General features: G+C 34.1%; 1 protein-coding gene across 25 annotated transcripts in view; it reads left to right on the plus strand.

Moving 5' to 3' along the window:
- The window catches only part of ZMYM2 (zinc finger MYM-type containing 2), a 94423-nt gene extending 85759 nt beyond the window's left edge, over positions 1-8664 (plus strand). For all 25 annotated transcript variants that reach the window (XR_011527734.1, XR_011527733.1, XR_011527735.1 and 22 more), the window contains 4 exons: positions 4675-4789; positions 5426-5677; positions 5995-6115; positions 7795-8664. Coding sequence is in view for 22 of the 25 variants with exons in the window: in XM_070577773.1 (XP_070433874.1) it covers positions 4675-4789; positions 5426-5677; positions 5995-6115; positions 7795-7987 (681 nt within the window). In the remaining 3 variants the exon portion in view is untranslated. The remainder of the gene's footprint in view (positions 1-4674; positions 4790-5425; positions 5678-5994; positions 6116-7794) is intronic.
- Positions 8665-14124: the final 5460 nt, after the last annotated feature.

Genomic DNA, 14124 nt, shown 5'->3' on the forward strand with positions numbered 1-14124 from the left:
TGTTTATCCCTGTCAGTTTGTGAGAGTTCCTTGTTTATTCTAGATGTAATTCTTTGTTATCCCCAAATTTTTTCCAAGCTTTTTAATTTTTTTTATATGCTAAGTCTTTTATCTTGAGGAATTTGTTTTTTAAGAAGAGTATGAACTCCATTTACCAAATTAAAAAATACAGTAAACTCACTTATATGGCTTGTTAATTTGAGTTCTGTGTAAATAATTTTCTGATAATTAAATTCTATTAAAATACATATAACGTTTTTAAACTTACTTAATCTTTCTTTGATTCAGAAGGGCCTTAAGAATTTGCCTTATTTTTCATAGCAATGGTATGGTGGATTCAGAGTTTTGCTAATCCTTCTTTCATTGGTTCATTTAAGAAACATTAGTTAAGTGCTTATTTTATGCTGAACACTGAACATTGGAGTAGACTTTACATTTTTTAATTATTTACTGTTTTCCACGCAATGTGCTAAGTGCTTGACATGTCATTTAATCCTCTCGGCAACCTTACTTTTACCACCATTTTTTGATGAGGAAGCAGAGTTGAGTAGCTCACCCAAGGTTACACAGCTCATACATTTTCAATCTGGTAAGCAGTTTGACTTGAAAACCACTATAATATGCTCTGCTCAAGGATTTGAAGTATATAGACAAATAATATTTAACAGTGCTGTACTCATGGTATGGTATGTTGGTGACACAGACTAGGGGCTAATCGATTCTTCCTAAGAATGTAGTGTGAGAAAAAAGAACAATGTTTCGAGAAGACCTTTTAAATTGAGTTTTGAAGTATATCTAGAAATTTACTAGACAGAAAGGTGGAGGGAAGAACATGGCATTCCAAAAAGAGAGAAATATATGCAAGGGCACAGTTTTCCAGGAACTTCTTGGTGTGGCTAGAATAGACTGAAGTGTGGAGAGCTTTGGGGGTGGGTATGAAGTAGGTAAGAGTCATATCACAAAGGGCCTGTGTTCCTTGAAAAATGTTTAGACCTCGTCTTTTATCCAGGGTGAAACATGAAAAGGTTTTTTTGCATTTTTAAGGATCACACTGGATATTTTTTCTTGGAGGTAGGCAGCTGAAACAAGTTATTGTGCAGAACTACTGATTTGTGTCTAAATTAATGGTGGGTTATTTTACATTTTTCTTAATGAAGCTGTATGTAAATAGCATTTAATAAGAACCAATTTTAGACACTTATAAGTAGAATCTCTTAAATATATCTAATAGCCATAAAATTGTGTCTTATATTGCCAACATTTATTTTATAAATTGTTTTGCATATTGTTACACATAATAGGTTTCTTGCTTAGCTAGCTTTTCAAAATGTTCTTTAACCGTATGTATTTCCCATATTGGTGACAATACATATCCAGACAAACATGTTGATGGTCTTAACGTATTCTCTAAAATACGTGCTTCTCAACTGCCTATTAACTGTTACATGGGATTTTCATTCTCCTTCTCAAATACCAATACCAGAATTTCTACTTAAGTAGGTAGATATATACCAATGTGCTGCTTTGCATTTTTATTTTATTTTATTTTTTAAAGATTGGCACCTGAGCTAACAACCGTGCCAATCTTCTTCTTTTTTGTTTTTTTCTTCTCCCCAAAAGCCCCCAGTGTATAGTTGTATATTCTAGTTGTGAGTGCCTCTGGTTGTGCTATGTGGGACGCCACCTCAGCGTGGCCTCATGAGTGGTGCCATGTCTGCGCCCAGGATCCAAACCAGTGAAACCCTGGGCTGCCGAAGCGGAGCGCGAGGACTTAACCACTCGGCCACGGGGCGGCCCCTGCTTTGCGTTTTTAATCCACAAGAAAACAGGCTCTTGAAACTTAGGTAGTCTAAAATAAGAAGTGCTCCGATTATAAAATAAAAGATTTCAAAGAATTTATATTTTAAAAATGTAAAATATCTCATTAATTTTTATATTATTGTATGTTGAACTTGTGTATTTTAGATATATTGGATTAAGTGAAATGTTAATTATACCTGTTTCTTTTCTTTTTTTTTAATGTGGCTACTAGAAAATTTAAAATTACATGTGTAGATCACACTACATTTTTATTGTTTAATGCTGCTCTCTGCAGTGGTTCCAAAATTATCTATGGATCTCCAGTTCTCTCAAATATTGTTCCAAAGCAGTCTTAAGTAAAATGAGAGACTAGAACCTTTATAAAGGAATTTATATTTTGGAAAGAGGATGCTTATTTCTTCAAACAAAGACTTTCTGTGAAGATAATTTTTTAAGATTACTGCTATTCAGACAGGCCTGTCTCGTCAGGGCGTCTTCTCCATGCTGACTTCCTCTAACGTGCTGCTGTGTTTGATGGCTTCTCCTTTTCACTGCTTCTAAAACCACAGCTTTTTTTTCATCACCAGATTTCCATTGGTTGCAGGGCTTTGATGATGGGACAGATTAGGTGTTTGTAAATTGAGACTGCCTTTAATGGAAAATAACGACAATAATGGTACAGTATTGTTTCTCATACTACCACGATGACTAAGAAAGCATGTAACAATAAGGGCAGCAGATCTTTTAATTTATGCTGATTCCCTAAGGAAGCCCTTTCAGCAGGACCAAGCGGCAGCACCTCTTTTATGACCTGCTTTGAGTAGGGCTGAGTTGGGAGCTTAGTAGTTTTGGCTTGTTATCGTTACAGTTCTGAGTGTACATGGAAATGGTTTTCTCCTTGTTGCTAGATTCATAGCTGAAAATTATTTCAGGATCATTTCCCTCATTTTTTTATTACGTATTGCTTTATGGTAAGGCAAAACACAAATTGCTGTTCTAAACGTGAGGATTTCATTTTTGTGATTGTTTTATATAATGTGCACTAAGTTTACATTTTTTAAAAAATCTAGGAACCATACTTTTTAAAAAATTTTTATTGAGTTAATGATAGGTTACAATCTTGTGAAATTTCACTTGTACATTATTGTTTGTCAGTTGTGTTGTAGGTGCACCCCTTCACCCTTTGTGCCCAACCACCACCCCACCTTTCCCCTGGTAGCCACTAATCTGTAGGAACCCTACTTTTAAGAAACTATTTGTAGTCCCATTAAGTAATTGAATCAACATATTGTATTTTAACCAATTAATGCTATAATCATAATGTTGAGGGATTTCCAGATAATTTAGGAAATGATATGTTTAAAACTTCTGCCCTCTGACTAACGCAAAAGCAGGGGAGGGTTCTGACATTGTCACTTCATTGCTTGGCAGGCAATTGGTCTGTCATTCTATTTGAAAGGCATTAGTTAGGAATTTTTTTCCCATCATTGAAATTCTGCTGACTAATCTTTCTTCTGACTAGTAGTAACATTAGATCACCCCAGATGATGGTACTCTAATCTAGTTTTTTATTAGTGTATATTTGGTACATATTTTTTCATTCTTTGACTTTTCACTTATCTGTCTCCATATTTAAAGTAGCTGTCTTGTAGGCAGCATGTTGTTGAGCTTTGCTTTTTCTTTCGTTTTGTCTTGGTGTGTTTAGACCAAGAAAGTTTTTTTTAGATAAAGGACCAGATAGTAAATATTTTAGGCTTTACAGCCCTACTTATTTGTGTCATGCCACCAGTCACCTCTTGCATTGCAGTATGACAACAGCCTTGGACAATCTGTAAATGCTGAGCAGATCTGTGTTCCAAGAAAACTTTACAAAAAAAAGACAGTGGGTTGAATTTGGCTCGAGGCTCTGCTGACCCTGGTTTAAACCTTTCACGTTTAATATAATTTCTGCTATCATTGGGTTAAACTCTATTGGCCTGCTGGTTGCTTTGTATTTGTTAGACCTGTTCTTTGTTTTTTTGACTTTTTCTGCTTTCTTTTGAATTAGTTTTTTTTGTGATTCCATTTTGTCTCCACTATTGGTTTATTATTTATGCCTCTTAAGATTTTTTTTAGTGATTGCCCTAGGACTTACAATCATTATCTACCTTCAGATGTTGTTGTACCACTTCATGTGTAATGTGAGAACCTTGCAACAATGTATCCCCAATTCCTGCCTCCCATTCTTTGTGCTATTGTTGTCACCATTTTATTTTTACATTATTTTTAAATCCCTAAATTAGAGACGGACTTTGCAAACTTCAGTGTTCTAGTCATTTTTTAGCAACTCTCACTGTTAAGGTTTGTCATAGTAACAAGATTCATAAATTTATATGACTTAAAGGAGAGTTATGTATAGAGAGGCAATAAGGAAACAAGCATTAGCCTAACAAAGTCAGAGTGCTAGAAGAGATCTTTAAACAGCTACAGAGTAAGATTCATCCCATCCTTACCATTCAGAACTTTTCTTTAATCATGAATAACTTAATTACTCTTACTTTACAATTTCATTTTGTTTTCTCCATGTACTATATAATGAACACTGGAGCCAGATATTTTGTCTTTTTATGAAGATTCTCATCTAGTTCTTATATTTTAGATTCTTGGTCGTATTTCAGCTTTGGGTTTTTTAAGCAAAGGATTAATTGGTAACTTATGATTCTTTATGATTTCTAGATGTATAGATAAAGCTGATAATCTCTCATATTTTATTAGTATGCTTGTTTTTCTTAGATATAAACCTTATTTTTTTCTTAAGAAATACAGAATATGAGTAATATATTCACTGTTTATAATTAGCTGGTTTTCCTTCAAGAATTTTTTTTTTTATTGTAGTACTTGTGTGGTAGTAATCGAAAAGACAACATATTTATTGATCCAGGATACCAGACATTTGAGCAAGAATTGAATAAAATACTCCGAAGTTGGCAACCAAGCATTCTTCCCGATGGTAATGCTCTTTTAAATGAAAGTGTTGCTAACTTGCTACTGGAATTTTTATTTTTACAGAAAGTATATTAACAATAATTAGGAAATAATTTAAATTAGCATATTTTTCAGAGTACTTATTTGTGAACTCATCTGTTCATCTTTTGTTGAACTAGAAATGAGTGTCGTTGATAACTGGTGTTTGTGAAGCACTTTGTAATAAATGTCCCCCTACATTCTCTGGAGTACGAGACTGGGTGTTTGTTCCCTAAGCCCTCCAGTGCAGAGTCTGACATCAATTTCTCTAAGAAACCTCTGTTTTCTATGTGTGAAGAAAATGTGTTTGTGAGTGGAAATCACTTATTTTTTTTTAGAAATTCTACAGATTTAAATTTCATTGTCTACTTGTCCTACAGAAAAACAGACGCACACATCTAGTCTCTTACTCCAGAGGTGCCCGTTCCCTAGCCTGGTGTGCTCGCTAGCCTCTGCACTGTCAGAGAGCTGCTTAGGTGATTCTGACATTCGTTCCAGTTGACCTGGTGTGAGTGGAGGATTAGAATAGGTGTGTTGTTGATTTAACTAGATCTATTTCTAGATGGTTAAATGAAAACTTTTATTTGTTATAATTCTTTTAAAATATTTCTCTCTATTTAAGGATCAATATTTTCTCGAGTTGAAGAAGATTATCTCTGGAGGATAAAACAACTAGGATCGCATTCCCCAGTAGCTCTTCTGAACACCCTCTTCTACTTTAACACTAAGTATTTTGGCCTGAAAACAGTGGAGCAACACTTAAGACTGTCCTTTGGCACTGTATTTAGGCATTGGAAAAAAAATCCTTTAACGATGGAAAACAAAGCATGTCTTCGATACCAAGTGTCTTCCTTATGTGGAACAGATAATGAAGGTAGTGTAACAGATTTTTATTTTGAGATTGTCTCTGGCAGGGCTAGCCAAATCTTGCCTTACTAAAGACTGCCTGGGTCACTTGTTAAGAACCTAAGGACAATCATTTTCATAAAATAAGACAACATATGTCTTTTTAAAACCTCTCAGTTCATTATGTTTGAAAAATTATGAATTACCAGAAGCCACAACTTAGAACTCTGAAGGACAGCTAGTCCCATTCTTTGGTATAACAGATACCAGGAGTGAATAGAGTAAATAGTACTATCTTTCATCAAGATTGGTCTTAGGAAGCTTTTGTAATTTTTATTTTTTAAGATAAAATTACTACTGGGAAAAGAAAACATGAAGATGATGAGCCAGTATTTGAACAAATTGAAAATACAGCCAATCCTTCTAGATGTCCTGTGAAAATGTTTGAATGCTACTTGTCTAAAAGGTAAGTGTTAATGATACTTAATTTTTAAATGGTAGTATAAGTTAGTTGTCTTTAACACCACCAAGAGGTGACGTTTTTTTCACTGATCCTTTTGTATATTTCTCTTCTCATTTATATCTAAGCCCATTCAATTATAACTTTTTTAGTCCCATTTTTATAAAATACCCAGCTTCTACTTCATGCTTTACAATTCAAACATATGTTAAGAAATAGCTCTCTACTGATGAAATTACTTCTATTATTGTCTTTTAAATGACAGCAGTTACAATGACTGTGTAAAGCAGGGGGCACAAACCTTGTTTGTAAGGGGTCATATAGTAAATATTTTAGGCTTTTTGGCTGTAGAGTCTATATTACAGCTATTCTTTTCTGCTATTTTAGCCAGAAAGCATCCATGTACTATATATAAATAAATGGTCATGACTGTGTTATAATAAAACTTTACACAAACAAGTTAACAGGCTATAGTTTGCCACCCCCGATGAAAAGGTATGTTCAAAGATAGTATAGATAGGTGTAGATGAAAACAAAGTACTTACATTTAAGAGAAAATAGCCTTTTAAGACGGTCTGAGAGAGATAATAGTGTTCTGAAAGTACCATACTTTTCAGCTATACCACTGCTTTTTCCCTTAATCTGATACCAACAGACAGCTTTTTTAAAATTTTATTTTTCCTTGTTCTCCCCAAAGCCCCCTGGTACATAGTTGTATATTTTTAGTTGTGAGTCCTTTTAGTTGTGGCATGTGGGACGCTGCCTCAGCATGGCTTGATGAGCGGTGCCATGTCTGCGCCCACGATCCAAACTGGTGAAACCCTGGGCCACCGAAGCAGAGTGCGTGAACTTAACCATTCGGCCACAGGGCTGGCCCCCCAACAGACATTTAAAATATTTTTAATTAGTGAAATGTTTAGACCATATATTATTTTATGCCTGTCCCTTATTTTAAGAATACACTCCCTAATTTTCAAAAGGTTAGCATGGACTCAGAATACATTTTCTTATGTGAACAATTTTATAAATTATAGTTAGGTCCCCAGGTTAGCTCTGAAGAACTCAAAAACAATGTCATTTATAGAATGAGAGTAATATTTCTGAGGATGGTTTGGGGTAGGCCCTGTTTGGCTGCAACAGTATATCAGGAAGTTCCAATGGTAGTAGCTGTTTGTTAGTTGGAAATCCTTATCTCAGTATTATCTTGTTGGTATTTTAAAAATTAACTTTCTATTGTGTAATGCTGTTAAGTATTTTTATTTCATGTGCTACCATATTTGATCAATTGTAAGACAGATTTTACTGTCTCTGAAAGTGGGATGCATAATTGATGGGATGCAGTTGACTGGGATATTATAATTGATGCATCTTAAAGTTATAATTGGCAGCAGTGTTTTACTTGTTTATGGCAATATTAAAATAATGATAACAAATAATGTTTCTATTGATGGTGTGTTGGATTCAGTCAAATACGGAATTCATTATGGATGGAAAATACTATTTTTATCACAGAAATTAACTTTCAAAATATCTTCATGATAGGATATTTAATGTAGGTAATGGGGCATATGGTCTAACCACGTAATGTAGTTAGCGATAGCAGAATTATTCTTGAAAGAAGAAAAGAAAGTTGTGGGGAGTTTTGTATATATACTGTGAAATTGACTTTCTCCTTTCTCCCACAGTCCACAGAACCTTAATCAGAGGATGGATGTTTTTTATTTGCAACCAGAATGCTCTAGTTCTACAGATAGCCCTGTCTGGTACACATCTACTTCACTGGACCGAAACACCTTGGAAAATATGCTCGTACGGGTTCTTTTAGTAAAAGATATTTATGATAAAGACACTTATGAACTGGATGAAGACACAGACTAAAAAGGAACGTTTCAGAAGCAATCGGGATAAAACAGCATTAGATAGTCATGCTGCTAGATCTTTATTATGGAAAACATTTCAAGTTTACTCCTTCTGTTTTGAGTTCTGTAGCAGTGTACCCACACTGGGTATTACCATGTAAATAATCTGTGAGTGAAAGTTGCCATTATTCTATGTAGTGGTTTTAGGATACTTAACAAATACATTCAAATTCTTTTTTTATTATTATTTATTTGATTAGGTATGTTTGTAACTTTTTACATTACAAAATATGAATGAGAATGTGCCATGTATAATTTTTTTTCTTGTAGTAAGAGACATCCATATTGCACAGCTGTACTGTTGGAAAGCTTCCTTGAAAAGGGGACTCTTACTGGGTTCTTGACCAGATGGTTGTGTATGGGTAGCACTACTAAAAGTTTAGAACTTGCAGTGTCTTTCAGAATTTTTAAAATAAACTGTAAACTAATAGGCTGGGTTTTTTGTTTTGTTTTTTGGGAGTTTGTTTGTTTTGTTTTACATTTTAGTTACAGAAGCCTTACAACGTTATGTAGAGAGATACCATCTTCTGTACCAAAATAGACAAGAGAATGCTGTCAATATTGGTGTACTGTAATGTGAATCTATACTGGTGAAAACAACTTTTTTCCCCCTTATTAAAACCTTAGTGTCCTTTTCTTATTTGTGGCTTTCTGCATCACCCCAGTCAGTGATAAAATGTATATATACATATATATATGTGTGTGTGTGTATATATATATATATATATATATATGTGAAGAATGCTGTTGAAAACATGATCATTGAGACATTTTCTTTGTAAAAATGTCTGTTGAAAGTACAAAGTTCTGTTTTCTTTTTTGTGCCACACGTAAGTACCCAAAGTCCTCTTCCTTTGTAGAAATTTGATCCCTTCCGCTCGAAGGATACAGATCATGTCGCAGTACCTGAGTAGTACTCTAAAGCTTGACCAACTTTATTAGAATTCTTGTGCCTGCCCTCAAACATGACTGATGCATACATAGATTGGATAAAATTATTTTTAGAAATGTCACTCCTGAAATAGTTATTATAGAAAGTCAAGCTAGTTTAAATAAGATAGTATCACATTTTACTAAAAAGATTACCAGTGTGTTAATTCTGCTATTTCAGATGATTGAAGAACAAGGAAAGAAACTGATGGATAAAGTATACTCAAGGGAAATCACATTTGTTGTTAGATTGTTTGGCTTTTGAAATTTAATTACTTCTTATAGAAGATTGCATTAAAGAAACTTTGTGCTTCTGCATAGCAATTTATCCATAGAATTTACCTTTTCTTTTAGAACAAGGAAGTTTACTTTAAAATTCTACTTTCTAAAGACTGAGCAAAATGCTAGCTGCAAATTATCATGAAGAAATCATTTGGCTGACTTCATATGGCATGTGTGTAATCATGTTGTCTTGTTTCTAATTCCTGAATCACCACAGTGACGTTAGTTTTTTAAAATTGTTGGGGGGAAATTGGGCTATTTTCCACGGTGATTAGGCAATGTCTACACATCCCTTAGATATTTCTCTCTTCCTTAGGATAAATGTTAACATTCAGAAGAAATTTTCTCCATCATGATTTGGAAATTTCACAAGTATATTCACACTGTATATTTAAGCAATAATTATCAGTAATATTTTGGGCATAAAAATTACTTTATAATGTTCTAACTCATTGTAAGTTTGAATAATGTTTCTGTCCCTTAATTTTATATTTGTTCATTTGATAATCAGACTGACAGTAGCAAATCTAATATTACTTGACTAAAATAGATTGCTCATTGTCTATTTAATGAAGGAAAGTGGGTAACATTTAAAATATATAATACAAAAGTTTCCTTATACTTAACTTTTTCCAGAACTACTACTTTAAGCACTTTTCCTATAAACACATAATATTGTTGATTAAAAGGTGGTTGATCCTAACCATCTTTTATTCTTCAAAATGGTGCTGTTATATTCCATTGAGAGCAATAAAGTTTTTTCCAAATGTCACTTAATGTATATTTTACCAATTACCATGTTTCTGCCATGGGACTACTATGAAGCACCTTGTCTTGCTATTTACACTTCCTTTATTGCACATTTTAGCTTTTCTAAATAGAAATGGCTACGTAATTTCGATCTTAACATGATCGAGGATTTAGAGCTCTTGTCTTTGTCTGAATTGGAATCCAAGGATTTATTCACTTGACTCTCAGGGGGAAAAGGAAAAAAAAAGATACTATTTTATGAGAATTGTTTGTTCTGTGAAACTTCTTTCACCTAGGATACATTTCTTTAGTTCCTGAATCTCCTTAGTTTGTGTGGTCTTAGCTGACTGCTGAGAAAAACATCAGTAAAATGATAGCAGTTTCTTTTTGCTTCTTAGTGATTTCTGATTATAGCTTCCTGTAAATATAACTTTATTGTCTTTAGATGTGTATTGGAGATGCTATATTTTTTTTTCTGAAGACAATTTCACCATTTAAAGTGAACCAATGAAAAAGTTTTTATCCGTATTGAGAACAGTGAATTTCCCATGCAAATGCATCTTTTAGGCTTTTAACTGTAGTAGGTAATACATATAAGATATTAAAGGACTTTTCTAGGCAAGAAGCTCAACCTTTTTTCTTTGGCCAGAAAAATAGTCTTTGTTTAAGTAGTAGTTCATGTTTTCCTTTAATTACACAGAATTGTTAGCAGTGTGTTAAACATATTGAGATGGAAAAAGGATGCATATTGTACTGTGCATTCAAACTTTTGTCGCTGTTTTTCTGATGAATTCCCCTTTGTCCTGGCCAATTGTGATTTGGGAAGGGTCACTCGTTTATGCACAGTATCAAGGATTACAGTAATGGAGAAGTCATAAAATTGCAACTTTTTGCTTTGTACTACTATAATGTGAGTCCATTTAATCTGAGATCTTAAATATCTTGCAGTCTTAAATCACTATAAAAATTTACACTTTTATTTTGCCAGTTATTTCCAAAATGTATTGTTATACATATGTCACTTATGCTCTAAGTTAACATTGGCTGTAGGATAATCTTGTTGCCCTCAAATAACATAGTCATGAAAGTGTACATGAAAATATTTTTAAAGAATAAATTTCTTTAATTATGGTACTTCTGGATTTTCCCCTTAATAATCCCCTTATCATTTTTAGAGAAGTTCTTTGAATTTCAATGATTCCATTCTACTGTGTTCTTAGGAATAGACCATTATTAATGTTGTTTTCTCGTGTTAAGTACTTTGTTGTTTCTTGGTATATCATACTTGGAAATGATACTACTAACAAAATCTTAGAAATTTAGAAATTGATGTCCTGCACAGGTTAACTGTATCACTTTGGGTCTGAGAGTAGAAACACCTAAAGGAGTGTCTCAATTTGTACTTTTTTTTTTTTTTTTTTTTTTACTTCGAAGCTAGATGTTAGAGGAAAACCCCAAATAAATTGCTGTGATCCCCTGCCTTAGAATGAACTGGCCAGGAGAAGGTTGTCCCTAAAATCTGGGCAGATAATGTCCTAATTACTTAAGTTCACAAATTTAGTCCTTTTGAGAAAAAAGAACCAAAGAGAGGCTAAGATTTAATCTGTAAATAAAGTGTTAAGAATAAAACCAAAGAACGGGCCGCAGGCCATATGGGTCCTATTTAGAGGTCATTGTGTGGTTGAGTTGAGGGCAGGCGGAAATCCTAAAAATGGGAAGAACAGTGGAGCTCTTCCTGGGACTTGCAACTAGGCACTTTATTCTGTCTGGGCTTCGTTTCTTAGTCTAAAATGAAGGCATTGCCTTCGTTTCTGATTCTGGAGTTTAAAATTAATCGCAGTTGATATTGTACTTGAGACTTTGTAAATTTTGTATATTTATGTCTGGGTCCTTATTTATTTAGAATCGCAAATTCTTGGAGAGAATAAAAATTCTTGCAGCGGGGAGGAAGCTTCCGTGAAGTAGCCTTACACAGAAAGTGTTAGATCTAATTTTATAAGCCCTTCTCAGCTAACTCTTCCGAAGTAAACTCAGCACGTGAAAATTCATTATCACAAAACTTAACAAAGCTGAGTTCCATATTTCCTTTGTGCCAAAGAACCACTGCCAACCGTAGTAGTTAGGGAGGAAGAGAAACGATTAAGAAGACGTTAGTGTTCCAATGCTTAAAATTATGGAAGTAAATCAAATCCACTGCTGAACATACATTTAACTCCTAGGGAACACAGAATATATTCATGATAGTTTATGACAAGATTATGGACACTCAGAAATGCTGTAAAGGTTATGATCCTAGAGTAGTTTCAGAGAATTGTCACCTGTGATTATATAAAATAGTTCATTCTCGTAACCTTGACATTGCTTTCAGTTCTGTTAGAAATGGTCAGTGGAGCAATTTCTGATGATTTTAATGGTTCTATTTTGATGGCATTAGTACTCGTCTCTGGCTTTAGACCAACTCATTACAAGAGTAGTTAGAAATAGCATCCAAAGGGGTTGCTAGGGTACCCCCACTATGCCTTAGAGGTAATTCTAGAAGGTATTAAACCACATTGAATCAAGGCGAGTGATTCAATTTCTTGGTTATGTGGTTTGGCTGGAACACACAACATCCAGTATATCATAGATATTTTTAAACGTCATCCACTAAGGATTTTTTTTAATAGCAATTGCTTTTGAAAATAGAATCTCAAATATTTTCTAAGATGTGGATGTACTACTCTTAACCCTATAAGCAAGATTAAACCTTTCCATTTGATTACATATTTGTAGTTCTAAATTTATGTCAGCAGATGGCAGTAGTATGCAGCACAAGGCTTCAGTTGCTCTTTGTTTATGCTAGTTTAAGTGTGCTATAATCCTTGATCATTTAGAAACCCTTGAGAGTTTTAGGATTAAGAATTTTCTCTTTTCAAAAATATATATGCTGTAGATTACATAATAACCTCAATGGGGCCTGGGGTAGCACCAAAAAATATTTCTGCGGCAATAAATTAGATATTCATAGTAACTGGGATAAGGTATCTATGATTAGGGAAAGCTTTACATGGTTCAGGCAAGTTTTTGTCATAAAAGGAAAAACCAGATTTTCAGACTTTTGGATCTCAGCATTGCTGACAGGAATTGCGCACCTGGAATAAGAAAACTTAATGTCAGATCTAGTGTTTTCCTTGTAATAAAATATCGAGTACTTTTTTATTAGTTTTGGTAGATTAACTGAAGTCTTTCTGTAAAATTTTCATGTTTGATATAAAGAAAAATGCAAAAAATGCTTAGAACAGACATATATATGGCAGTTGTAGAACCATTATTGTATTCTGAAACTTAAAAATAACTGCTTTTGCCTCCGTATTTGTAGCGTAATTATTCTACGTAGATATGATACACTTTTGTGACAAGATGTACTCAAGTTGTGGAGCCGTTTATTCAACAAGCTTGAGGGATTCTTTCAGGCACACTAAGCCAGGTGCTGGGAACATAATAGGATATGAGACCTAGCCCTCCTCTCAAAGGCTTAGTCTAGTTGGGGAGAAGTGAAAGTGTGATGGAATGGCAGAATGAGATAGGGACTTCGGCCTTAGTGAGCACAATCATTTGTGTTACACAGTAAAGGAACTACTACTCAGGTCAAGTAATTTATCAAGATCCTGTTTTCAGTGAGCCCAACTCTTTGACTCCTGACCACAGTTACAGATTTCTCTGTTATACCAATCTAGTTTCCATTCTGGAAAGGGAGAGGTGCCAACTACTTTGATGATGCAGAGAGAGATGCAGATTGGAAAATGGCAGTCAATGTCTGCCACATTGGAGGCTCGCAAACATTACTGGTGCTCTCAATTCAGTTTCAGTTTAAATCAGTTTTAAAGTGATTTGATTTTAATCATGACCGTGCTGCAAGAACAAGATATATTTCATTAGAATGTAAGCTCATGGAGGTAGGGAGTTTTTTTGTTCTCTGTTGTATCCCAAGCACCTAGAGATGTTTCCGGCACATGGTAGATGTTAAGAAATGTTTGTTGAGTGAATTAATGATTAAAAGTATTTTCAAATTCAAGAACTTTGAAAATAGAAGAACCATTGAAAACATGACCTATGATCCATGAAGTAACACCTAAGGTTTCAGTGTGCCTTCGA

The sequence above is a fragment of the Equus przewalskii genome, chromosome 16 (assembly GCF_037783145.1).
Source record: "Equus przewalskii isolate Varuska chromosome 16, EquPr2, whole genome shotgun sequence".
Classification (NCBI taxonomy): Eukaryota; Metazoa; Chordata; class Mammalia; order Perissodactyla; family Equidae; genus Equus; species Equus przewalskii.